This window comes from Micropterus salmoides, unplaced genomic scaffold (genome assembly GCF_014851395.1).
Source record: "Micropterus salmoides isolate LMB-PRFRI ecotype aquatic unplaced genomic scaffold, ASM1485139v1 Ms_hic_scaffold_22, whole genome shotgun sequence".
NCBI lineage: Eukaryota > Metazoa > Chordata > Actinopteri > Centrarchiformes > Centrarchidae > Micropterus > Micropterus salmoides.
Genome location: NW_024041373.1, coordinates 11,224,341 through 11,252,243, shown reverse-complemented (window position 1 = coordinate 11,252,243; position 27,903 = coordinate 11,224,341). Strand labels below are relative to the sequence as shown.

Sequence of the window (27,903 nt, the reverse complement as noted above, 5' to 3'; positions counted from 1 at the left end):
CTCAATTAGAAGCCTGGTCTGGGTTTTATAGAAGTTCTTTGGATGTATAAAACCTCTTGACGCCCACCGGTTCACTTGCTTGATCATGCATACCAATATAAATGTTTAAACTTTTGTCAATGTAGACATGCTCATTTAGACGCCTGTCCCAAATATAGGCTGGGTGAGTTAAAGCGATTTAAACAAATAAAAGCCCGGGCTATTAATTAAAGTTTTTTTTCTTCTATATTTGTACTATGTCAGTCAAATTGATATAGTAGGATAAAGTACAATATCTGCCTCTGAAATGTGGTGAAGTAGAAGTAGAAAGTTACTGTGGCAAACAAAGGCAAACCCTCTGCAACTTAAGAAAACACATGCAAATAGACAAAGCCCAAGCAAATGAAGAAAACATCTTAGTATACGGGTAACAGTAATTTTATTGATTTGTAAGGAGATTTTGTGTTTATGACAGAACATAACCTACTCTCCTACCACCAGTGTTGACAGACATCCTGTAACCTGCATGATAATCAAATAGGCATTATAAGACCAGAAATATTCCGAGGTATAGGCCACAGAAGGCCAAGAATTGTAATGATAAACAAAGAACCTCAGACTCAGTGTTTTTACGATGGAGGAGATTTTTACTTGTTGCCCCCTCTCACCACCACCACTGATGAAGATGAGGACACTTGGTGATATTGGACTCTGGGTGTCACAAAGAAAAGGTAATTCAGCAAAGGTTTACAGGCAGGGTGTTCAGTATACTTTCTCCAGTCAGTTCACTTATTATCTTACAGGTATTAAATACCTGATGAAGCTGCTTTGATGAACGTGACCACAAGATGCCACTGTACGACCTCAGCATGTCAAATCAAAGCTCTTGGTCTCGCAGTGCTTAAAACTTTATTTGTGAGGACGAAACATTTCACCGGTGGGTTTAATGCAGGAAACTTTGCAAACTGTAGCAAACATTAATAATGTGCCCCTGTACACGCCAAGGTTCATAACAGGCTACAGTCCGTCTGTCATCACTGATGAACCCGGTAATTGTCTCTGATTAGTTTTTCAAATGTACTTCAAATTTCAATTTAAAAATAACAACCTTTTCCTTGAAATATGCTGCTCCAGCACACTGCAGATCATTCTGTGCACGAATATGTCTATTGCATGCGTTTTTATGAGGTTTTTATAAGTTGCAGTGCGTTTGTCCTTGTCGGTCACCACAGAAAGAGAAAGTAGCACAAAATAAAAGTATGAATGGTACCTTAACAGTCGTACTTAAATACAGCTTTGAGTAATGGTATTTTCTTTTCCAGCACACATTTGCTGCACAACCATCAACATTTTCAAGCCTTAAATCATGAAAATGCTTTAGGTGCAGTGATCATAGGCACATGTTGTGTTTCGTGCTTGATTTGACATTTCGCATTTGTTGTTTCAGTGGCCCAGGGAAGTTCAATTAGTATTTGTCAACGTGAACAACTTCCACCACCTTAAGGCTGAATTCTAATTAGTTGTGATGTTTGTACAGCCATGAGCTACTCAAATGTTAATCAATTGAAAAGGGAACTGTTTCAAACCAGCACAAAAGGCCTGCATATTGTTAACAACCATGTTTTTCTGATTATTCTCTATGGAGCTGTGCATGAACATGAACTTTCTCTCATTTCTGGCTACAGGAGACAAAAAGTATTCATTTGTACAGACTGAATAAGGAATAGGAAGAAAAAACCTGTGACCACATAACATAATTCACAACTGGTGTGGGTAAAACAGACCTCTGTTGTTGAACAGAGACACTATTATAGGGGAGAAAAATCCACAGCCTTGGGATCATATTATTATTCAAACACAAGAGGGCAGCAGGGCCAAATGAATCATTTAATGTTGGGTTTGTCTTTGTGCTTATTGCCAGTCTGTGACCTTTATGGGGATGAATGTTTGAAGTTTGCAATGTCTTGATAAAGGTCACAGACTGAAATGCTAGCATTAGATGTGTGTTAGATGAGTGTTAATTAAGTGAATAGAAAGAAGGGGTTTCCTATCAGCTCAATTTCCATGGGAATTGTGAGTCTTAAAAATCCCATTAAAGCTTTGTGGATAAAACTGTGATGAAATTACTCATTTGATGTGTTCAAGACTCACAGAAAATGAGAAGATTAGAGGAATTATTGAAGCTTTCTTTAGGTTGATATGGGGTTGACCTTTGCCTCCAACACGAGAGAGTGCCTTGCTGTCTGACAGAACCTAATCACAGGTCAAAGTCTGCTCTCTGGTTGGCAGAGCCAGTAGGAGCAGAGTCTGTTTTTGTCCCTCACTGTCTCCGCTCCTCTCACCCTGCTAACAACACCTCGCCTTGAGGAGAGCTTCCTTTGCTTGGATTGTCACCGGTTCAACACCATGCTGCTTCAGACTGTGGTCCTTCTCCTCCTCTGCGTGTCCACGGGCATGTGTGCCACTTTGGGCCACTACCAGACTCAAGCAAAGGAGGAGGAGGAGGCCCCTGCTGTTACTGATGGTGCTGGAGCAGCTGCCTCTGTAGAGGAACCTAAAGAAGATATAGCTCCTGCAGATGCCAGAGTAGGTGATTCACCTGCAGTCGAGGTACCGGCAGCTGACTCCCTTTTTGGTGACAATCTACTTGCAAAAATACTTTCAGTGGATAGCCCAGCAGCTGACAAACCTGAAGTAGATGTCCCCGTAGCAGATGGTGCAACAGCCAAAGAGCCAGGGACGAAAAGCGATAGGCCTGCTGGAGATGCCCCTGCTATGGAAGCTCTTACTGCTGAAGCTGTCGCCCAGGAGCAACCTTCTTCTGAGGAGGAGTGGAATGAAATCAAACCAGTCCAGACAATCCAGTTCCTGAACAGACCCTTGGTACTTGAAGATGATAACAATTGGAGCCTCAACTCTATCAGAAGTAGTTTCCAGACTGTGCACGGATACTTTGACTCCCTGGTAGAGCTGGTGGGGGGACACAACGGTGTATGTCAATACCGCTGCAGATATGGTAAGAGTGAATCTCTCGAAATAACGTACTGTTAGGTTACTGAGAAGTCTTTTAGTGTACTGGAGGTGGGACTATGAAAGATTCAGGGGGCTCAGAGATAGCTACATAGTCACAGTTGTTGTTGCTGAGCAGTTTTCAGAAGAGCAAAAAAGTTTTGTCAGTGCACCTGATCCACAATAAATTTTCAGATGATTCCCTCTGTTTGTTTTCCTAGCACACTTTGACTCTCAAATTGATCCCTCCGCTGTCATTTCTTGATCCAAGATAGTGTTGTAGGCCCTTGGGCTGGAGATAACGAAACCTGAATACATTGTGGTTATCATTCTGGGACATAGATGCACCTACAGTTACATAATCAATACAGACGTCCTCAAACAGACGTTACATCTTATCTGTGAAACGACACGCAACCAAGACCTTGACTATGTGCACATGTTTACTTTAGTTTGTTAATGTGCCTTCACTTCATGTCAAGAATTAAATGGAGCTTCTCTGGATGTTGTTTTTTTTTTCAGGAGAACCACCTCAACCACGTCCAGGCTACCAACTCCCAGAGCCCAACGGCTGCAGCTCCTCTCTGGTGGGATTCCAGGTGAATAATGCTGTAGGTGGCCTATTCATAGCACCACAACCCAGAACTACATGACAAGGCCCACATAATGGAGCTAACTGCAGCCAAAATGGCTGGAAATGCTTAGTTCTGCATTAGCAAACTGTACTGACACAATACAGTTCTTTCTTTTGACAGCTTGACCTGGGGATCCCTGCTATGACAGAATGCTGTAACCAGCTCGACATGTGCTATGACACTTGCGGGACAAGCAAGTACGACTGTGACGCCAAGTTTCGTTCGTGTCTGTATGGCATCTGCTCTGACCTTAATAAGAGTCTGGGCTTTGCGTCGAAGGTCCAAGGTGAGATATTTGCAGATATTTACTATACTCATTTTTTTCTGTGCTGTGATCTAAAATATAGAATGGCATGAATACGACCAGCAGAAACAGATCACACACTTGTGTATTCCGCCTCCATCATCTCTCTATTTCTCTGTCTTCTCAGCCTGTGAATCCATGGCAGACACGCTCTACAATACAGTGTGGACTCTTGGTTGTAGACCTTACATGAACAGCCAGAGGGCAGCGTGTGTCTGCGAGGGAGAGGAGAGGGATGAACTGTGACACAGGAACACTATGGAACAACTCCTGGATGCTTTCGCAGACAAATAACAGAAACATGGGTATTTCCACAGATTGTATTGGCTTTTTTTGTCAGAGGAGATACTTCACAAGAGCCCTCTCAAGACAAGGAGACGTAAATGGGGACTGCAAATGAATAGTTTCTCAGGCTTTATTCATAGGCAGTACAGATATTAGGTATCTGAATATGACTTTCAGAATCTTATTTAATTGCTTATGCATGTTATACTCTCCATACTCCATTTCATTTTAGGCCATTTTTAGGCCTCTATAACTCCATTACCATAAATTACTTTGATGACTCCACACAAAGAGCCCGATGGGACGGATGTTGTAGTTGGATTAATTTCCTCTAGATAGAAAGACAAGATAATTACTATGGCTCACATGGTTCGTTGTTTGCTGCTATTTATCACAATAGTCTGCTCAAACCAATGTCGTGTCAATGTAATGCCTATTACAGCTACTATGTTAATGTCTGATGTAAGTTATTTCTTATGAATAAATGCCTGACTAATTGCAGTTTAACTGACATGATTAATTCTAGATTAATTGTCAGAGTGATGAAGCGCATGCATATTTTCCGGGCATGGCCAAGTGACATCTCTTTTCCACCACACTGGAATGTGTGGTGTGCTCGTCCATCAGCCATCGATCACACCGAGCAAATGAGTCAGAATACATATATGGATGTTCTGCATATCATTTTTTTTAAGTCAGTGATGCTTTGAAATATAAACCACTTTTATAAATCCACAAAATCTTTAAGCTGTGATCAAGCCTGAGAAATGCCTGAAAGTGTGACCTAGAAAAAGATCCTTCATGCTGTAGTTGTTACAAATGAACTGTGGCCCCTCCGAGTGATTTCTAATAGAAATGTCATTCACTTTAATGTCAATAAATTGTGCTGCCAGGCAAAGTGGCAAAGCCACATAAAACTTGGATGTATTAACCAGAATTTAAGTGATCTACAGCAGTGTGACTGACACTGGAACTAATAGGAATAAAGAAGAGTGTATATACTGTATATCTGCATGTATATATGTATATGAGGGACAGCACAATGGACTGCCCTGTGTATGCCTGTCTGGTGTTTTAAATGCTAAATAAACTGAAATGGTCAGTCCATCCTTTAATCTAAATGTTACTCTGCACATGTAATTTATTTATAATCCAGGCTTGTGCTGCCGGCGTGTTCTTGTGGCGTTTATTGTGGCTGCTTGTGGAAAACGCCTTCATGATGGCGTCATGGCTCAGGCAGGATGTAGATGGGGCCTCCGCTCAGTGTGTGCTGCTCCTGAGGTTCACCGGTCCGAACCTCTCGGCGGACACGTCCTCGACAATGCTGAGCACAGCGGGAGTCTCCTGCCCCACATACTAACACCTGGCAGTGGAGGAACACTTGCTGGAAATGGAGGAGACGAGTTTTGAGCAGAGATAGAGAAGAACAGAATTATAGTGCAAAGAAACTGCTAATTCACATAGTCTATGAATACAGTCCTTACAGCATAGTGCTACATAGACCCAAGCTCATGCACACTTGCCAGCTGGCTCCCAGCATGCTTCTTTAACTCACTTGGTTGTCCTTGCCAATGAACTTGAAGACAGGGACCTGGTAGTGCTTAGAGAGTTGGTCCTTTGACGAGTACTGTGTCACAGTTTCATCAAAGATACACCTGAATAGGATGCCAAAGAAGGGAAATGGAGTCATTCATACATGCACAGTACACAGTGATCCATATATATTTCAAACAAACCACTTCATCAAGGTTAGCTGCCCCAAGGCCCTGAAACTCTGTTGTATCTTTAATAGGAAATCGTGAAAATAGATTATAGCCCTGCTATGCTGGAGTCCATAGAGCAGCAAGAGGAAATCTTACTCTGGATACACAGGGAGAAATTCTTTGCCAAAAGTGAAAGGTAACAAGGCTGATCTGTGTTTTTTCCACTCAAAATGTTCTTGTTGTCAGTGGCATTTTTCAATTGACATTTCCTTAAAGGAGTGGAGATTTCCTGTCCTGTGTCAAGCTGGTGATGCTAAGGCTTAGTGGGAACACAGCAGCTGGGTCTGATTCTGTTGATGTTTATTATAAGGACTATTAATGTTGCAGCACCAAATACCAGAGACGGATATCTTAAAGCTTGGGCAAAACCAAATCTTTTTGCATGGCTACATACCACCAGAGATGTGGTACAGTATTTGAGAAAATATGTTAATATGTTGATATAATATGATGATCTGTGTTTTGATGAATTTTGATATTGTGGCATCTTTGGTGCTATGCGATCATTGCTATACCACTCTGGGCTACTGTCACATCTTTGAATGGCTTTGGCAGGGTAGAGTTTCTATAAATACCACTTCTTTAATGTCAGCCAAAGTGTGTGAAATCCTGTACTTACTATAAACACAACTGTTATTTTAGGTACTACAAAACACATCACTCTCTGTGTAGCAGAGGAAAGACAAACACCTGCAAAGTTACCATGAACTGGGTATAGCTCGAATATTGTATTATATCTTTTAACATTAGAGGGTAGCAAAAGAGAAACCTCTTCATTTAAAAAAGATGTGGTCATACTGTTCCACGTGTGCATCTAAGGCCTTTGCAACAAGTGTACCATGTCATGTAGCACAAGCTGTGACATTTAAACTTCAGCAGTATTCACCCATCTTTGATGAGGTAATACTTGAGGGCCTGGTCAGCTTTGGGCCCTGGTGTGGCGAAGCAGGTCTCCACCAACGCAGAGAGGCCCTCCACTCTCTCCTTTGGCTCCACCCCAAAGAACAAGGAGTCGTGCAGTTGGAGCTGGGGCGGAGTGCGGTAGGGCTCTGAGAACTCCGCGTTCTTGAAGAGCTCCAGGGAGAAGGGAAAGACACCCTCACTGTGGCCTGCCAGCTCGAGAGCTGAACTGCGCAGACTAGCCTGGTATCCGTCTGACACGCTGTATTCCCTGGGGAACTCACAGGTGACTGGGAGCACTAACTTGCTAGTGCGGACTATCAAGTCCCTACTGCTGCTTGGGCTGCTCCTAGGAAGGCCTGTCACCAGGTTGCTTCCCACAATCTTGTCATCTGTCACCTGGGGGGTCAACATTCATTTTACTGTACTTATAAAAAGCTTTTGCAATCTGAGACAACCTTACACAGCCCACTTTTAAGGCACAGTTGTTTTGTATAGTGATATAATAATCAAATAATTCTCCAATGCCTAACTGCAGACTAAAAGTTTCAACTCAATGGCTCTGACCTCCACCACTGTCCCGCAGGTTTTCAGGCTAAAGCTGAGGTTGATGTGTGTGCCATTGGAGACACCGCGACAAGACGAGTTGGACAGGGAGAGCTCCAATCCTCCGACAAGGTCCTTGGGAACTGACACTATAATAGAGCTGGAATCACACTGGACTGGCACTGCAAGAAAGATATGAAATATTATTATGGTTGCATAAAATAACACACATCATGCATGGATAAAACACTGCATGGATAAAATAACAAAGAGTAGCATAAAATCATCTCACAGTCATGTGGTTGGATAAAAACACACTAAACAGGAAAGCAAGTTTCTGTGGCAGTTCTCATATGTTTTTTTAACAGAAAACAAGATAATGCCTGTGTGTTTAATCTGCCTCATCAGCCTGACAATTTTCTGAAATGTTATAATAACTTTTTATTATTATTGAAAAAGTAATTAACATTAATTAATTGGAAATAGAAATAATCAAGGGTTAGAACATTTATTTTAATATCTTTGATTGGTTGGTGGAAAGCACGTCATTTGAGGAAACTCCTTGGACTGACGGGCATTTTCCCTTTGAAAAGATTGCATGATTAGATAATATCAGATAATCTGAAAAATTATCTACACAATAACCCATAGTAAAAATAATCATTATGTCTTGTATAATAGAAAAGACACTAAGGTAAATGTTCTGAAAGCAACATGTGTTTACACAAGGATCGTCTAATTTATCAAACAAAAGTCAAAGAAAGCATGCAGAAAACATTTGGCCATTCATGTTATCCACTGCTAATGTGATTAAGAATGACCTCTGACAAATAAATAACCCTTCACTGAAATGTTAAGGACATCAGTTACGACCTTTGGTAAAACCTCAGATTAATGTAAGTGTGGATCTCTGCGTCAGCTTGCCTTGCTGTCTGAATGATTATCTAACCTCAAAATCTCTGTTTTTATTTTTCACACACACACACGCACACACACACACACGTTTGTTCCACTATCTCTGGTGGGACAACCCACCCACAACTACATGCCTAACCAACCTTTGTCCCCAGAGTGACGCGAATCCATCAGTTATTGTGCATTCAGGTTAAAGTCCCCAACAGGATATAAAAACATGAAACACACACACACACAGACATACACCTTGACATGTGCGTTTATCCTCTCCCAGGTCCAGCCCTCTGGGACAGTTGCAGTGATAGGACTCCAGTAGCGAGGAGCAGCCATGGCTGCAGCCTCCATTGTTAACGTGACAGCCTGCCGTCTCTGCATGAGGCAACACAGAGAATATTTCCTTTTGATGAAGATCATCGTGTGGGTTCCTGGTTCAAGTAACTCTTTACAACATTGACTGCTGTGTCATAATGAACATCAGAGCAAGTATCTACCTTTGCAGGTGTGGCCATCCTCCTCCAGCACACGGCCCGGCCCACACTCACAGCGCCTGGAGCCTTTGGTGTTCACACACACCTCTGCACAGCCACCATTGCCTTTTTCACATTCATTCACATCTGAACATGGGACACACACCACACCTGGGTCAGATATTATTATCAGATGAGTCTTGTTTAATCAACTGAGTACCAGATGGGTGGAGTTTATCACCTCAAGGCAATTCACTTAGGGTTCCAGGGAAGAAGATGATAAATCGACTTCAAAGGACTTTAAAACTGTGTTTATAATATGAGAAGGACTAAGAAAAATGAGAGAACTGGTAAAGAAAAAATGAGGAATGAAATAGAAGGAGTGACAAAAGAGAGAGAGCAGGAGAGTGAGGAAAGAGAGTGAGCGATGATAGAGAAATGAAGCATTCATTTGGGAAAGCCACATTTGATTGAATAATAAGATAATGGCAGTTTCAAGCTGGCTAAGTTCCCACCTGTCACCCATCATTAGGTGTACCGCCCTGTGTACCCCACACACACACACCACACACACACACACACACACACACATCTTTCAATCTTCCTGTCCCTAGCACTGCTTTGCTCTCATCCTACCTATTTTATGATCTATCTTATCATTTTGTAAGATAGATCATTTAGTTATAAGTCTGTTGGTATGGAATAGTAATATTTATATCCAGTTTAGATTAAGTGGTCACAGGACATTGGTACACTAGAGCAGTGTTTCTGAACTTGAACCTCAGGGTACTACTGCAGTTAAAAAGGGAGTACATGGAAAGATTGTGAAGTTGCTAAATTGACAAAATAGAACTTACGATTTGAATTAAAATCTAGATCCACATATTGAGTCAGCTGTAACATCTGAACAATGTTGTGATTAAGAGTGTGCAAAAGTTAGCAAGCAAGCACAGAAGTACAAACAGCTAGCTGATGGATAAACAATAGAAAGAGATAATGGATCGATGGTTAAAATGGCTAGCTAAAAGTGAAGTATAAACATTTGAAAGAGTGTGCTTAAAGTAGAGAGAAATCGTTGAAATAGTTATCTAATATAGTAAATTATTTAAAGAGTATTGGATACAGGGCTGGATTGGTAATTTGGGCCGATGCACATTTGCGGCCGGTGTAACGTAAATTATTTTAACTGTTTTTAAAAAACGGGCCAATGATGGGCCCTAAAGCAGGCCGTCAAATCAGAATCAGAACTTATACAATAATACCATAACACAATAATAAAATAATAATAAAAAAATCAGACACAAACTACAGAATAGACAACACTAATATACACACTATGAACAAAAAAATATAGACATATTGACAAATAGCACAGTGATCAGAGTGCAAAGGATGCAAGAGTAAACTATTCTCATTATGTACATGTTGAGGGTGGATATGACACAGGTACACATACACATACATGCATACATGTACACATGTACACAGTGTGATGGAGCATAGTGCAAAGGATGCTGGAAAAAATAAATAAGACCTATGACCTTATGACCTGAGGTAGGTGTATTGGTATACAGTATATACAATATGACATGGTATGAACAGCACTGAAATAGAGAATGGTGAATAAATAAATAATAAGTGGAAACCAGCAAACAGGTGCTGATTAGAGACAGATTTACTGGGTTATTGCACAGGAATTGTTCCTGACACTGTGAGTAAGAAATCAGCGGTTCATCAGAGTGATGGCTTGTGGGAAGAAACTGCTTCTGTGTCTGTTGGTTTTGGCTTACAGTGCTCTGTAGCGCTTACCAGAGGGGAGGAGCTGGAACAGGTTATGTCCGGGGTGAATGGATCTGCAGTGATGTTTCCTGCCTGTTTCCTGACTCCGGAAATGTAGAAGTCCTGAATGGAGGGCAGGTTGGCACCGATAATTTTTTTAGTCTGGCCTTGTCCTTTTTGGCGGCAGAAACCCAGAAACCTGAAGGATTCCACAGCAGACACAGGGCTGTTGAGTATGGTGATGGGGAGCAGAGTGGGGGGGCTCCTCTGAAGTCCACAGTTTTGAGCGTGTCTGTAGGCAGACTCATCACCGTCGTGGATGAGGCCGATGACCGTTGTGTCGTCAGCGAACTTCAGGAGTTTGACAGATGGGTCTCCTGAGGTGCAGTCGTTGGTGTAGAGGGAGAAGAGCAGTGGGGAGAGCACACACCCCTGGGGGGCACCAGTGCTGATAGTCCAGGTGCTGGATGTGATGTTTCGCAGCCTCACCTGCTGACTCCTGGCAGAAATGGACTATTTTTTGGGACGGGGATGAATGTGGAGCGTTTGAAGCAGGAGGGAACTTCACACAGCTCCAGTGATTTGTTGAAGATCTGAGTGAAGATGGGGGCCAGCTGGTCCACACAGATTTTCAGGCACGATGGTGAGACACTGTCAGGCCAGGAGCCTTCCTGATCTTCTGCCTTTGGAAGAGGTGGCTCACGTCCTCTTCACAGATCTTGAGGGCAGGTGAGAGGTCAGAGGGGAAGGTGACTGTTTGAAGATGGCGTTGGAGTGGGGGAGAGGTGTGACTCTGGGCTTTTCAAACCTACAGTAGAAACCATTCAGCTCGTCTGCCAGTCGTTGAGTACCAGCAGTGTTGGGGGATGGTCTCTTGTAGTTTGTGAGTGTCCGTAGGCTTCTCCACAACGACGCAGGGTCGTTGGCTGCAAAGCTGTTATTTAGCTTTTCAGCATAGCACCACTTTGCAGCTTTGACCTCTTTAGTCATTGTGTTCCTGGCCTGGTTGTACAAGACTCTGTCCCCACTTCTGAAGGCCTCCTCCTTGGTCTGACGAAGCTGCCTGAGTTTTGCTGTGAACCAGGGTTTTTGGTTGTTGTATGTGTGGAAGGTTTTAGTCGGCACACACATGTCCTCACAAAAACTGATGTAAGATGCGCGAACACAACCAATCTGGTTGCTGGCGGGGGCTGCAGGAGCTTCAACATCAGCTGCAGTACCCTGCGTAGTGCAGGTACAGGCACCTTAAGGAGTAAAAGAGCTGTGGTGGCCACTGCCAGGCAGAGGAGGAGGCGTGTGTTAGCAAAATAGAGTGACAAAGTGACAGGTCTGAGTGAGAGAGAGAGAGCAGGAGGAGAGTGGAGGTGAAGTGGTAAACATGGAGTAGCTCAACCTGTAGGGAGGGAGCAAGGAGGGAGGGTCATTTACATTGGGGACACTGGGGACATGTAGCCACCACTTTTTGAAAGCATTTGTTAAAAATGTTCTGAAAAATAGCTTGCACCAAAAAATGTTAATTAATAAATAAAAACGCTATGAAAAAGGTTAATTTGGACAATAAACCTGCAGTGTAAATATAAAAGAAACCTCTGCGTTGTCCAAAAAAACTAACTTAAGTATAAAAATAATAATAAGCTACTGATTACTGCATAATATTTTATTATGTTTTTACATTGTGAATTGTCACCTGCCACCTGAATTTTGTGCTTCCCTTTATAAAAATTTTATAAAGGGAAATTTTTAAAATACTTTTTTACACCATAAATTGGTGCAGAAAATGTCTCCAGAATGCAGGAAGTTAAGTGTTTAATGCTAAAAATCTTCTGGGGGAGGACTCCCAGACCCCCCTATCAACTATTTTATCTATAAATATTTTTTCCAAATAGTAGGTCTATTACAACATATTCTTGTCTTGTAGTCATGCACACCAATTTTGTGCAAATGTTACATCCCAGTGTTTCATCACACCCCTCACTGACCCCCTAAATGTATACATGGTGTATTGGTGAGGGGTGTCCGACCGATTTTGGTGGGCCGCCTCGGCCAAAAATGCCAGGGCCGATTTTTTGTCCCAGTCCAGCCCTGATTGGATAAATGATTGGAAAAGCACAAATGCAAACATTGCTGGTTTAAATGTAAAGACAATGGATGGGGTGAATGGATGTCTGAGGGGCAATTAAAAGCTCCAGAAATCTACACTGAAAATAATATTTGTATATCTTTTATACCTATATGCTACTATTTGCCTGCTTAGATGCTAACTGTATTTCATTGTACTGGTGCAAAGTTGAATCTAACATAATCCAGATGGATCTTCAGCTACTGTATAAGGTCAAGATTTAACTTTCACACACTCAAGAACATGAAAGTATACCTCTCTCAACATGAATGAATGTGTAGCAAGTCAACTATTTCTGAAGACAGAAAAGTACAATTATAAAAAATGTTGATAAAATCAAAATGATGATTGATCCTGTTGGCTGTGTTGTCTTTGTAGGTTCTGCCCCATATTCTGACTATACCATGAAGTCAAGTAAACATGGATATTTGAATAAGAATAAGATTAAAACCGCTCGTATTCATCAAAACAATGGACCAACATGGGCTACTGCAAATCCAGGCAGACTGGTAATCTTGTTATTGTTTTTCAGAAACCACTTCCAGCCTATCTGTCTTCCATGTTCTCTTGCTAAGCATTGTCTTCTGCACAATATATCAGTTCACTCTCTTCCTCCCTCTCTGTCTGTCTCACCCAGGCATGTTTGTCTGTCTGGTCCCAGAACAGTTCCAGGTGCACAGCGACAGCCAGACTCGAGACATTTGGGCCCTGCGCAGTCCACTTCATCACAGATATCATAGAAATCTGTGCAACACACACACACACACACACACACACACACACACACACACACACACACAGATATAAACATATCAGCACCGTAACAGACAAGAAAATGAATGGTAAAAAAAAAAAAATTCACATGTCAGACATGCTCACTCACGGCCACAGTAAACATGGAAGCAGACTGAGGGTCTGGGCAGGCGATAGACGAAGTACCCTCCAATACAGGCTTTCACATCAGCACTGGCGTTCCAGTGGCAGCAGTTGTCATTGAAGCTGGCACAGACAGGCAGAGTGATGATGCCATCTTGGGGTTCAGGGTGGCTGCCATTGAGCCAGATGGGAGCATGGGTGCCACAGTGATTCTCAGAGATGCAGAAGGTGGGCATGGCATCCCCGGCCATGCCAGTGAAGCGATACCATTCTCCTGACACGTGGCTGTCACACAGGGGCACGCCGGATGACTGGTTGACGTGGTAGTCTGTGTTCCTCCAGGGTTCATTCAGGCTGATGTAGGCAGAGCATGGGTCCAGGGCTGAGGCATGTGGGTGGGGTGGCAAAGATGAACAAAACTTAAAAAGATGAACATGAAATGTGTGTTTCAAGATAATGAGAATGACCCATATAGGAAGAGTTTGGGCTGGACAATACATTAAGTCTGAAAGGGCAGTGGTGGAACGTAACTATTTACTCAAGTACTATTAGTACAATTTTGACGCACTTTAGTTGAGTATTTCAATTTGAGCTACTACCCTCCTGCCATCTCGCTAGAGTCAATTCTCAAAGAAAGGCATAAAATGCCCACAAAAAGAAACTTCTACACAGTGCCCTGTCCCTGTTACTGCTGAATAATCCATGGACCTCACTGTCAATAGTTTTCATGGTTACCTTTTCTTCAGTGGAAAGTACATGAAAATAGAAATCTCAGAAACCAAAACTATCCCCACGGCCTGATACCACTAGTTTTTTGTAATTTTGTTGAAGTGACCCTTTGGCATTGATGTTGATTTAAGGAAATACCATCTGCTCAGTCCACAGACAAGCACTATATCTTTTACCCCGCCCCATGTCCCATACATCTATTCTGGTCACTTGGGCAAACTTGTTACCTTGAAGGAAACCTTTAGACATTCAAGATAATCTGTAAAGCAGAGTCAGTTCTAATTGAACTAAAAGCCAACGAGCCATTCACATAGAACCCCTTTATCCAACGAGCTCTGTCAGTGGTGGTGGGTCTTTTCACCACAGCCAGCTTTGCAGAATCAGGAGAACGAGCAGAGTAAAGGTGCAGCAAAACAATCAATAGTCTCTCCCCCTCTTCATATCCTCTAAACAGTGTAATTAAGAGGTAGATGTAAAACAAAAGGAAAAGAAGACAGGGATGATGGGAGTGGGCAAAGTGGGCAAGACTGAGACTAAGTGTTAATCACTGAAAATCAGCCGGGAAAGAAGAAACAGCAGGAGGCTGATCAACCAGGCGGTAAAGCATCTTCGGTGACAGGCCAGAGGCAGGAAACATGACAGCCGACAACTAACACTTAACACTTTATTGGAGCAGTAACCGCCACTATAATCTAAGCTTTCAATTTAGTTGGATTGCTTTACATAAAACGTTGATGTTTACGCTTTCCCGTGTCTTAAACGAAAAGGGCTTTCTGTGTGACATCTAATGGAAGCCAAGTTTGACCAGATTTTTAAAGTTACGTTAACACTAAATGAACGGACTGCACCTTAGTTCCCGGAAGCTATAAAAAATATATATATTTGTTTGAGATAGGACTAATTTCGTGACCATAAATGATGTCACCACTCACATAATTTTCTCCCTCCATCCACTAATGGACAGTCTATCTTGTCACTACCTGCTGCTTTAATAAAAGCAGAGGGATCGATTCACGGTCTTGGCCCACTGACAGCATAAACGATCAGTTTTGGAGACGTACGACTGACCAACCGTGTTCCAGCTCGAGCTGCACAGAAGGGGCAGAGGACATCGCTGACTCATGTGGGTTTATGTTAATGGGAGCGTTAAATCTTCCAGATGGGGCTTCAATAACTTAATATGGCTATTAAGGGAATGTGGAGCCAACTTTAGCCTCTTATCTGTACAGATGAAGATGGAGACCCACAGTAAATAGTGTCCAACCTTACTGTTCTTCTTAATAATTATTTTTGTTAAATGATAAAGCCGGTGATATTCTATATTTTTCTGTACTGATACCCAGTATTGTCCAAAAACTCTTGAACGCATCAATGAGCCACACAGTTGTAGTAGGTGGCAGGTTCCTTCATTATGATGAACATGGGCTCTGCAGTTTATTTTGAGTCAATCCCGCATACACCAACCTGCTGTTATAAATACTCAGAGCACCAAATGCTTGTTAATCCGCTGCTGAAAGTAGCCCCTAAGAAATACACAATTTACTCTGATTTGAGTAACATTTGCAGAAAGCTACTAGTATCCAGCTTTTACAGGAAAGTACCAAGCCTTATTTAATGAAAGTATAGATGTGCCCTGTATTTTGTTTTTTTTGTACAGTAGAAAAAAATAGGCATGGGCCTGAGTGCAAACACTTTAGGGAAGATGGACCGACACATTGTTGGTTTTGGTCTTTTTGTGGGATTTGTTGCCAATAACAAACACTTAGAATAATGTTAGCCATATCCTTTAATCTCTAGTAAAACAAATTGCAAAAAGACACCACAAACTGTCAGATCATACAAAAACTCTACTGTACAATCATTTAAATATGATCTTAGTTTCGAAGAAACCTGTATGCTTGTTTTGGGTGAAAACAAAACAAATGTTACACTCACCTACACCTGCAACCGCAAGAAACTCCTGCAGCAGACTGGTAATCACCAAAAACATCATGATGTGTTTTCTCAGTGTTAAAAATAATTGATAGTCCAAGCTCAACCCTGAGTGAGCAAGTGTGTGTAGCTCTTCTGGTTCATCCTTAGGGGAAGACTGTCTTTAATAGGCGCCACTTTATCTGCATGTGTCATTTTGTCATGTCTCTGTCTCACCTTGACCCCTTGACCTTCTGCTCCCCAAGTCCAGTCCATCCTCCCATTGTTTCAGACTGTACAGTCTTCACACTCTCCTCCCGCCATCCTCTCTCACATGATCTTAAACTTACCCCAAAACACAGCATTTTTTTTGCTGTCATGCTGAATATACTAAGTGTGATTGTGGCTTTTGATACTTTTACATGTCTTAAATCTTTTCTTTCTCATCCTTCCTGATTTAAAGGCTGTGGAAAAACGAGCAATGATCTAATTGGCAGCAGCATTAAACCAATCTGGTAAATCTTTTTAAGCATCTTTCACTTCGAGCCGACCATCACCAAGGACACACTCTGCCAGTAGGTGAATATGTTCTCCCTCATTACTTGACCACCAATGCAGGCACGAAAATGTCTAAAGGTTGGTGATTTTCATTTAGAAAGCGTCCAAACTAACCTGACGCTAGCAGTTTTTTTTCTCATATGTAATTAAATAAACAGAGACATTAAACCACAAGGCTGTTGAAGAAATGAGGTGGAACTCATTCAATTCATTAATCTTTTGTGATTACTACTGGAAATAAGACACTGTTAGCCCACCTGAGTCCTGGTCTTTGTGGCACAGACAGATTTAGTGATTTCACTATGAAATGTGCATCAAGATACTGGTACGTTTTGTAGCCACACTAACAGTGTGTAACATGGATGGCAATATTGTTCAGTCGGTCAATCACTTTGAAAGACTGAAATATCTTAACAATTGATTGATTTTGTACAAACATTCATGTTGCCTGGAGGACGAATCTCTGTAGTTTTCTTCTAACTACCTTATTGGCTGTTAGTGACATGTCTCAAAAACTACTGAATGAAGTGTCATTAAATTTAGTATAGATGTACATATCATTCTACGGAATAAATGCAATAATTTTGGGTGATACCTTAACTTTTCACTGAGTGCCATCATTAGATCAAAGTTTCACTTTGTCCAGTACTTTGGTTCATGGCCAAATACCTGCAGAACTAATGACATTCTATTAGCAAAATGTTAACATGCTAAGATGCTAAACTAAGATGGCAAATATGGTAAAGATAACACTTGCTAAACATCAGCACAATGATCAAACCAAGATTTTACAAGTAAGATTTAAAGGAAAACAGCCTTTTCTTTTTCCATTGCCATTTTATGCACTTTTTCATTTTTAAGACTTAAGTGCAGTTTCAACAGACCATCGTAACCCTGTGTTGCCTCATGTACCTATTGTATACAAACAGTTTATCCCCACAGTTTTATCTCATAGGATGTCCTGTACAGGAAGAGCAGGAGGCCAAGGAGAGCCGGAGGAGGTGGTCAAGACCTTGAAAAGCTGCTTCTTGTAAATTTCTGTAATATGTCCATTAATCACAAAGTCTTCACTTCCACAGAGAAAAGCAAAAACCTCAACTGGACCACTGGCTCCAAAAACTGGATAAGGATTTTATTGATAATTGAATAACATATCTCTTTTATACATATTTCATAAATGATACAGGATTTTACATTTTCTTTTTTGCCAACATTACAGCATCATATGTCAACAGAAGAAAAAAAAGACAAGAAAAAGTAAATAAATTAAGAGGTCAGGATGGAGTACAAGATCATTTCAATCCTATATTCTGCGTCACTCTTTAGGCATTTAAAACGCTTCTTATTGTAAATGCGCACAAACAAGGTATTCAAAACATAACACACATTCAAAACATAGAATAAAAATGTTATTTTGGAGAAAAAAGGCTGAGGCTGGATGAAAATGACAGGAGAGGGGGACAAGACCGGGAGGTGTTCCCCAAAAAGCTAACAGAGTGCGCCTGACACTTTTCCTTTGGACTCAAATCCAGGACGTTAGTAACTGAGGTCAAGGTTATAGGTGCACAGAGGATGGAGGGTGTTTTTCCATTTTTTGGGGAGTATAGATGAACGCTGAGGGAGGAGGGGTTTATGGGAGTATATAAGATGAAAATGGGAGTGGGGTTTGATGGGGAGTGGTTGGTTGGCTGGGATTTAAGTCAGATTTGGCAGAGCAGATTCTAAAGACGCAGCCCTGTCCACTGCCCCTTTATTACTAGGAATCTCTACAAACAACGTTCTTAAATTATCTTTGCAGTTTTTTTTGATAAATCATCTTTTTTTCTCATGTAAACATACATTCATGCAACACCCTCTTTATAGTAAAGTTTCCCTATATTTGATATATTTTAGTTTTTAAAAAAGAAACGAGAAAAAGAACAAAAGGCAATAAATGGTGGATGGCAGGATAAAAAAGGAGGAGGTGATCATGGAGAGAAAGTGTAGCAACAGCAGAGGGGAGGATTGGACTGCAGACAGATGCCTCAACTCTCTCACCTCCCACAGTACATCTCCAAGGAAACACCATCGTCATCGTGTGTGTGTGTGTGTGTGTGTGTGTGTGTGTGTGTGTGTGTGTAAGTTGGCCTATTCAGGAAAAATGAGTTTGAAGCTAATAACTGCTATGAAGTGGGATGTGGGCGGAATAGATTTTTTTAAAACTGCTATCGACAAGGTAGTGATTAGGGTCAAAGGATTCATGAATATGGTGATCTGAACTTTGCCCCCAGCGCACTCACACTCGTCTACACGGGGATTCAACAAACACACGTTCACAGACACACAGAAAGACTGATTTCCACTTCCAAACATTCAAATTTAACCTCATTGATATGAAGGTGTCATTCCAAATAAGAGATTACCTTTCTCAATGAGCTCATCATTGCTGTTTACCAAATTGCTACTTTGTATTTACTGTTAACATCAGTCATCGAAAAGGCACAATTTCCCTTGGAGATAAAACACACGCACACACACACACACACACACACACACACACACACACACAGTAAAAGTTTAGACCAAATCCTGCTTTGAGATCTGCATGGCTAACTTTTGATTGGGCCTAAAATCATGCATTTTAATAGAAAATCTTCAGTTAAACACAAGGATCTCTTCAGCAGGATTCAGCCAAGTGTCCACATGAAACTCACAAGCAGGAGATGATCTTGAGTCCATGTGCAGGGACGTCATGTCATTGTGCTTCCCCTCTGCAGAGGTGATGTACAGCAGTTCCGAGTGAAAATAACTGAGGGCCGCCAATCCTTGCCCTGAACAGAAAACTAAGTGAAGCTGACAAAGGTTTATTCAGCCACCATCCCAAATAAACGGACAACATAAACATATGGCTTCTATAACCTTTGATTTAACCAGTGGGGGGAGGGGGTTGAGACTTCAGCTAGATGCGGCAAAGAAAATTGTCCAATTAAGTACAGAACTGCAATAATGCTCCTACACATTCACAGATTTCTACTGAGGGTATACCACAGCATGCAGTCTACCCTGCCTTGCCATTGAGAGAGAAGGGGGGCATTACAGCAACAGTGGGAGGAGAAAACTCTGCCTTTATTTCAGGATGAAAAAAGCCTCAGTGGATCAATGCCATGATGCCCTTTTTTTTTCTTTTTTTTTTAGACGTAACCTTTTGTTATTTTGTTTTCTGAGGAAGAGTTAGAAAAGATTCAGATGTTGAAATGCACATCACATGCTGTTGAGCTAAAGGCCGGGTCACTGAAAATGTAAATTTTACACCTCCAAGAACAATACTTGCAGTTTGAAAAGGAAAAAAAATATATGATACTGGGGAAAAGGGATATTAAACTTCAGGCAATTCACTCAAATTCTGCTCCTCCTGTATAATGCGACTTTACTTTTCTTCAGATATATTAAACTGCAACATGCTTGTGGGTTTGTCTGAGGCAATGGCACTCAACATTTGAACCCCTTCATTATCTTAAGCATTTCCACAGCAATCTCTGTGTTCATGAGATGATTACAGAGGTCAAGCATGGCATTATCCACATCGATATTTTGTGTTGCTTGAACACAATTTATTCCAATCAAAGCCATTTTTTACCCTGATGTGGCTGCAGTACATAAACATATGGCTTCTATATAACATTTGACTTAACCAATGGGGGTGAGGAATGCCGAAAAGAAAAGTGTCCAATTAAGTACAAAATTGCAATAATGCTCCTACACATTCACAAATTTCTACTGAGGGCATACCACAGCATGCAGTCCACCCTGCCTTGCCATCGAGGGAGCAGGGGGGCATTACAGCAACAGTGGGAGGAGAAAACCCTGCCTTTATTTCAGGATGAAAAAATCCTCTGCGAATAGATGCCATGACGCTTTTTTTTCAGATGCAACTTTTTGTTATTTTGTCTATAAGCTTCATGAGGAAGAGTTAAAAAAGATTCAAATGTTGAAATGCACACCACATGCGTCTGAGCTAAAGGCCGGGTCACTGAAAATCTGGAAATTGTCATTTGACACTTTTTTTTTAAAGCCATTCAGTTCATCAGATGTACTGAACTGCAACATGCCTGTGGGTTTGTCTGAGGAAATGTTCACTCAACATTTGAACCCCTTAATTTTTTAAGCATTTCCGCAGCAATCTTTGTACTCATGAGAAGATTATAGAGGTCAAGCATGACATTATCCACATCAATATTTTGTGTTGCTTAAAACACAATCAATTCAAATCGAAGCCACTTTTCACCCTGATTTGGCTTCAACATTTCCCGCCACCCCACACCACCCTTGGTGTCCATGCACAGGAGACTTATGTCCAACCTCGATGTAGTTACTGTGAAATATACTGTGTGTGTTTGTCATGAAAAGATATGAAATTGTTAAGTTCAAGGTAGTAAATGCATACAGTATAATGCTGTTTTGTGTGTGTGCGCATTTGACTTCATCTTGATTTGTTGTTTCACTGTTGGGGGTGGGGGGGGTTCCTTCATTTTATGAGATCTTCAGAGGATGGAAATGAGTTTCTGATGAAATTATGTTTGCAAGAGAGTTCCTCCCCCCACTGACAAAAACTAGCCTCTGGTCATCTGTTTATTTGATTGTATACATATATATATTTATATTCTTTTCATAACAAATATACTATGGCTTTCAAAATAAAAAGTGCCAAAATATTTCTTTTTTTTTTTTGGAATAAAAGAACACACAGTGATGTTGTTGTCGGTTGTACTCTCATACTTGCGCAGACAGACTGGGCAGCTACAGGACATCAACAGGAAGAGGAAACGAGGCGTCGTCATGCCTATATCCTGCCAGACTCCTGACAAAGGTCACACTGGGAGGGACAGCTGTCCATCACCTGGAGAAGGCGCAGCCCAGGGAGGGAGAGGCAGCAGAGTTCAGCCACAGGCAGACAAAGGTCCCCCTGATGATGCGACTGTCAGGACTTCCTTGTAAACTTTTAACGTGTGGGATAGAGACCCTCCCTGGAGCCTGCCCCAACCAAGACTAGGTGTGTGTGTTGACAGTTTGACTGCTTGACGAAGCAGGACTACACCTCTGTGTCGGCCGGCAGAGTGTCCCAGTGGGCCCTGAAGTCCTACACAAACACACACACATACACACATACACACACACACACACACACACACACACACACACACACACACACTGCCCCTCTGCATGTGCTCTGCTCTGGAGTGTTTAGAGGTGTGATAATTCCTGTTTGCCCCCTGTAGTTCCCTGCAGGCTGTCCTTTGGGAGACTTGAGGCATATCAATAGCGCCCAGTTTCATTCCATCACTGTCCCTTTCATCATCGTCACCATCCTTTGGTTGTGAGAGTTTTTCAGTTCCCGGTATTCTCACCATCCATCTTTGTCTTTTAGCGATTTTTACTTGCAATTCCAACTGGAGTTTTTAGTCAGGAAAGTAAAAAGGAAAAAAGAAAAGAAAATAAAAAACGAGGAGAAAAAACTAACTCCCACAGTCAAGAAAGGGATGGGATTATTGGGTGTGGGAGGGGAGAGTCTGAGGAAATATTTGGGGGTACAAGGGGAAGGGAGCAGGGGGGAAGGAGGGAAGAGGAGGGCTGTAGGAGCTGAGAGAGAAGGGAGTCACTCTTCCCATCAATCTTTACTGGCGGTGAGCTGCTGAACTGGGAGCTGGAGCTGGAGCGGGTCCCGAAGACGCTTCAGATCCAACTCCACCTGGAGAGGGTGGATAAGGAGAGAGAGAGAGGCAGGGTGGAGTAAAAAAAATGTGAGAAGAAAGTGTGTGTGGGGATTGGAATGAAAGTAGGTCTACGCACAGCCGTTACAAATCCAAGTATTTAACTGTAAAATGTGTGATTCCCCAGTGTGACTGCAGCGCTCATTTTACATCGCAAAACATCCGGCATTCACCAAGCAACTGTACCTCAGCGATATCATCCTTCAGCTTGTTGTATTTCTCAATGTCGAAGTGTGTCCTTTTCACCCCCTTGTGGAAGAACAGCAGATACTGTCTGTCTCTGGCGTCGGGGTAAACATACTCCTGCAGGTTATAGAGAGAGACAGGAACGTTTTGTAAGAGGAGCCAGTTCATCGGATATCCACCATATTGTGCTTTTCTAGTCCCTGGGCCGAATTACTCTAGCGATAAATCCAAAATCAGATGGACTCTATGTCCTTGAAGTTAAAACTTTATGGTCATTTATAAATTCTGGATTCAATTCTGAAGGGCAACAGTGTCACCAGACCAGACTTTTAAATAGCTAAATATATTAAAATTGAACGCAAGGTGTTGCAAAGAGAGGATACCTATTACATTTAATCACTGTAAGGGTTTGTTCTCTTGTTGCTAAAAGACTTCATGTTAATGTGGCATAATGTTAAAAAGGGCTATTTCCCTTTAAGAATCAATGATGTGTCAAATTATCTGGCACAAAAAAGCATCAAAAGAAGGACCAATGTGACCACTAGGGGGGGCGGTTATAATCTTTTAAGATTAATCGGCTAATCATTTAGAAGAATCTTCAGATTTTCTCTGGCCAGCAGTTCGAAACCAAAATATAACCAATTTACAATAATATAAAACCAGGAAAAGCAGCAAATCCTCACATTTGAGAAGCATGAGCTACAGAAACGTTGTCCCTTTTCTTTAAAAAACTACTTAAATTATTAACTGATTACTAAAATTCTTGTTGATCAATTTTCTTGTCACGCAACTACATTTTCACCCCAACCCAAACAGCAGCAGAATATTTATTACCTTCAAACTTTACTTCAATTAATAAATTTCATGCACATGCGTTTCTGCATTTGTTGTGTTTCGTGTCTCACCTGGCGTGTAAGCACGAAGTAGGCGTACATGGCCATGGCTGTGCCGTAAGTGATGAAGTAGGTGACGGGCTCCATGATATCCCAGGAGTACTCCCACCAGGTGAGCCTGGCCAGGATGCCAAACTGGGTGGCCATGTACGCCATGCCGCCCCACAGCACCCAGGTGGTACGCCGCTCTGCCTTCTTACTCAACTCCTCCCTCACCTACGAAGAAGTCAAGAAGAAAGCAGACAGTAAGACAGTTTAAATAGAACAAATGAAACGAATATGTCCCCACTGATTTTCAGAAAGAAAAAGTATACTGGAGGCCGAGAACAACTGTGATACGGTTTTCAGACCCTTGTGTCCAGATAAAGATGTAACTATAATGAGATTAAACGTTGTGTTGTCTGATCACATAACAAATTAATTGTTTCCCAGCTAGATAGCCCCTTACCCATAACCAAGGTGGCCATCAGTAATGTTTAATGGCTTAGTGGAAACAAGTCCTTCAAAATGTGGAGTAACTACAGCTCTTCTATGCTTTCATGGAAAAATATGTAAGAACATGCAAACTATTTAATTGCAGGGTAACAGATATTTTAGTGTTCTTGCTTGGCTAGCTAAAGACCTTGCATAGATTTGTAGATTTGTGTGTCTAAGCTAAGAGCAGCAATTAACTTGTCTAACAAATAACAAAAAAGTCAGTATAGTCAAACATCTTAAGGAAGTCAGACCTTCTCCAGGGGGCGGAGTTGAGAGTTGAGGTCCTCCAGTCGTCCGATCAGCTCACGTTCTTTGCCCAGCTGGTGCTCCTCGATGCGCAGGGTGGTGTAGAGCTGCTGCACGAGAAACTTGACGTCGTTCAGCCTATCTGCCTCCTCATGGGGGAGCAGCTCTGAAGCACACACAAACAAATAAAAGACAGGTTTTAATATGATCCACTTGTTGGCAATAAAAACAGCTCCTCCTCTTATTGGTAGTGACCCCAACTGTGAGAAAATAACTCGGCGCAAACAGCACAGGCTCTTCCTTTTGCTTGCCAGTCCTCACCTCTCCTTGGTGGCCGCACGAGGTGTGTGGTGTCATTAATGACGAGCTTAAAATCATCCAGCAGCAAGATGTCTATGCCAGTGGAAGAGGCAACCCTCGCTCCATCTGCAGAGAAAGACAAATGGGAAGGGAGGCGGTAAGAGAGATGAAGCGAGCCATTTCAAACACCCTTGACATCTCTTGATAATCAGGCTTGTTGCTGTGTGATTATCATGAGAGGTAAAAGCAGATGCACTTACACACTAAGAGTAAGATTACAAGGACCAGTTGTTCCTGTATAATGAACCCTCTGCAGAGTGAGGGCTGAAAAATCATTTCATGGTGCATGCAGTGGTATTAAATTGCAAAGTTAAAGCTGCAGGAACACTCAACAGCATCAAAATACAAGAACACTTCAAAGCACGTATGGACATGTAGATGTATAACCTGCTGGGGTAAACAGACACAGTGTTGATACAGTGGTGTTTGTGAACATACCCGTGGAGTAGATGGCTACCCGGTCGATGCCTCTGTCCTCTGCCTGGAGCTGTTGCAGGAAAACTCCCACACAGTCGCTGAGAGGCTTGAGGGTGAACTGACAGCGCTCTCGCCTGGACGGCAAACTGACTGAGATAACCGGCAGCCCGTTCTGATATGCCACTGTCACCTCTGTGAGGGGCATTGCAGGGAAGAAAACAAGTGTCACACACAAGCAGAACATGTACAGTTACCCCTAAATGAACCATGGAAATATGCTTTTGTGTACTCCTTCTAATTGAAGTAATTGAAAATCTAATTAAGGATGCATGAAGAACAGAATATTGCTTGCTCACACTCACAGAATTGTGAATTGCTTATGCTGATTCATTAACTGTCATCTAGATACCACAAGCTAACCCAACATTGTCTACGACAACACCACAACACACTGAGTCTGACATTTTCTACCCACCACATAGAGTATCTACAACAAGGGAAGTTGAAAGAGCAACCAATTCAAGAGTTATTTGTAAATCCTATGGGAATCCTCCATATACCTACTATTTTGTTAAAAAGCTCATTCATCGGTGTGCTCACACACATGCAAGAAACCAAAAATAAGCCCACTTTTGACTTTCAGGCCCTGATGATCAATACAGTATTATAATGCTAACATTTCCCTCACAGAACTGTTTTATTGATTTTGTTGATACCAACTATTGATATTTCTCATTCCCATAGAAATGCTAAAAATACCTCTAAATGATGCCTGTGTGGTGGAGGTGACAATCAAAAAGATCTTGAGGTATATACATCACAATGTATTCATACCTTGAAAGGTTTTGGCTTTTCATAGCAGCAAAAAATAAGAAAAATTTAATGAATCGGTGCACTTTGGGACTAAAAGAATGCGCTCCCAACACTATTTTGAAGTTCATGTCGATGTGGTGTGTAGCAGTGTTTAGTGCACGCTCCCATCTGTACTTGGTGTTTTGTAGCACTACCATACGAATTGGCATTTTCATCCCAAACAGCTGAGCCACTGTTCCGCTCAGTTTTTCTAGCATACAAAAAAATGGTCTGTAATCGAGCTCTATTGGTCCGTAACCAAATGCTGGTTACAATGAGGCTGTGCAGCTTATACCATTATGATGCTGAGTGGCCCCTAAAGGCAGAACCATGCATCAATGCAGAGGGCTGCGTGCCCACAGCGGAGGTGATCCGAGCTGCCTTGTTGCTGCTGCACCCAACAATCTCTGCCTCCTGCTCAGGACCACTGCAGTGAATCAGCAGATCTCTGCTTGGGCTCGCACCAAGAAGTGAAGGATCATCAGCTGGCACAGGCAGCAAAGGCCGGGCTCAGTTTCGAGAGTTTCTTGACCGTGTTCAAAGACACAGAGGTGCGGACATTTTGTTTCAAACCCACTTCTTCATTATGGTGACAATATGAAACCTTGCCCCAAGTATCGGAGTATCCTCCGACACCTGTTCCCTTTTGTCCTCCGCCATCCTGTCATTGCAGGCACATTGCTAAAAGTGTGGGGATCATGTGCTTATATCTCTGCTCCAGTCCTACAGCTATTAAAGTCCACTTTAAAAGCAAATCAGCATGTTCTGCAATGCTGCTGCCTTCTCTTCTCAGCCTCTCCCCCTAACTTTCTCTCCCTCCCTCTGTTCACACTCTCCATCTCTCCTGCCTCTCACAAAGACGAGCAGATGCTACCCGGAGACAAATCCCATATTAATGACTGCTGGCTGTTAACTCCAAATGAGTTGCCTCTGTATGATCAGTTCAGAAGTCCTCTAGGTGCAGAATTGGTTTGTCTCAGACACGGAGCAAAGGCTGGATTTGGGAAACTCTCGATACAGCTGAAATGGAAATAAATAAATGAATGAAGGCAAGGCGAGGACTTACCCTCTGGAGCAGCTGAGGAACACAACAGTCTCTGGCCATGCCATGAGGGGGCGCCCCTCCAAACCTGCAGACAGGAAGAAAAAGGGTAACAACCTAGTTATTCCACTTGTACATAGCTTTCTCTTATCTAAAGCCAAGTAACCAGAGGTGCTGTGAGCCACTGTGTGACACTACGCAACATGACACTATCTTAGTCTATGCAATTTACTTCTCTAATTGTTAATTTGCAAGACTGACTGAGTATTTTGTTACAAAATGGCTCCCTCTGTTCCAGTTTCTAGAAATGTTCACATATGCAGACTGGAGCCACGCCTATGAAGCGCAGATTAACAAATCTAAGTGCAGCTTCCCAGTCATGGAAATATTCTATAATGAGATGATGCATAAAACACACACACACACACCATCTCACATCTAAATACACCAGTATCCAGACACAGAAAACACCAGAGTGGGAGACACAGAAAGAAGGCAGCCAAATGCAGCCTGAATAACAGCAATGTGGTTCAGTATGAATACTCCACTTGTGTCACTGGAGTGAGTGAGTGAGTGAGTGAGTGGGGGAGGAGGACGAACAGAGGAGCAGAGCTTGGGGAAACCCCTGTTTTTTCTGTTGCAACTGTACACTGTTAGCCCAGAAAAGTAGGTGTGTCCATATGCGCTGCATTTGTTTCAAATTACTGAGCTCGTGAGTATTTCTGCTGAGCTGCGATCGAGCCTTTTAAAGGCATGAGACGGACTTTCAGATCTCCTCACACTTACACAGAGCGGTTAGGGGTGAGGATGAGACAAAGGAAATAAAGCAAGAAAGAGTGCAAGGGGGCAAACACAGAACTCTTCTGATTACATTTTTTGCACACGCACAAACAAAATATGCCTCTGCT

General features: G+C 42.1%; 3 protein-coding genes across 4 annotated transcripts in view; 1 reads left to right on the top strand and 2 right to left on the bottom strand.

Moving 5' to 3' along the window:
- The first annotated feature begins 1,767 nt into the window (after positions 1-1,767).
- Positions 1,768-5,317, top strand: pla2g12b (phospholipase A2, group XIIB). Of its 2 annotated transcripts, none has more exons than XM_038737223.1 (4): positions 1,768-2,995; positions 3,511-3,599; positions 3,744-3,909; positions 4,055-5,317. In XM_038737223.1, the coding sequence occupies exons 1-4, from the start codon at positions 2,386-2,388 to the stop codon at positions 4,171-4,173; spliced, it is 984 nt and encodes a 327-aa protein (XP_038593151.1). In that variant the 5' UTR covers positions 1,768-2,385; the 3' UTR covers positions 4,174-5,317. The 2 variants fall into 2 exon arrangements, with proteins under 2 accessions (XP_038593151.1, XP_038593152.1); XM_038737224.1 differs by having other exon boundaries at positions 1,780-2,995; positions 3,511-3,587.
- On the bottom strand, positions 4,329-16,399 carry oit3 (oncoprotein induced transcript 3). Its single transcript, XM_038737207.1, has 9 exons — positions 16,242-16,399; positions 13,585-13,959; positions 13,335-13,445; positions 8,828-8,950; positions 8,583-8,705; positions 7,443-7,603; positions 6,862-7,274; positions 5,768-5,867; positions 4,329-5,596 (listed from the first exon to the last, which is right to left on the bottom strand). Exons 1-9 carry the CDS (start codon positions 16,297-16,299, stop codon positions 5,438-5,440), a joined length of 1,623 nt encoding a protein of 540 aa, XP_038593135.1. The 5' UTR covers positions 16,300-16,399; the 3' UTR covers positions 4,329-5,437.
- A 1,487-nt stretch (positions 16,400-17,886) lies between these two features.
- The window catches only part of mcu (mitochondrial calcium uniporter), a gene marked incomplete at its 5' end in the record, with an annotated part of 29,425 nt that continues 19,408 nt past the window's right edge, over positions 17,887-27,903 (bottom strand). The window contains 7 exon segments of the mRNA XM_038737220.1: positions 17,887-22,500; positions 22,709-22,825; positions 23,614-23,817; positions 24,330-24,490; positions 24,646-24,750; positions 25,123-25,293; positions 27,020-27,083. Coding sequence (XP_038593148.1) covers positions 22,420-22,500; positions 22,709-22,825; positions 23,614-23,817; positions 24,330-24,490; positions 24,646-24,750; positions 25,123-25,293; positions 27,020-27,083 — 903 coding nt within the window.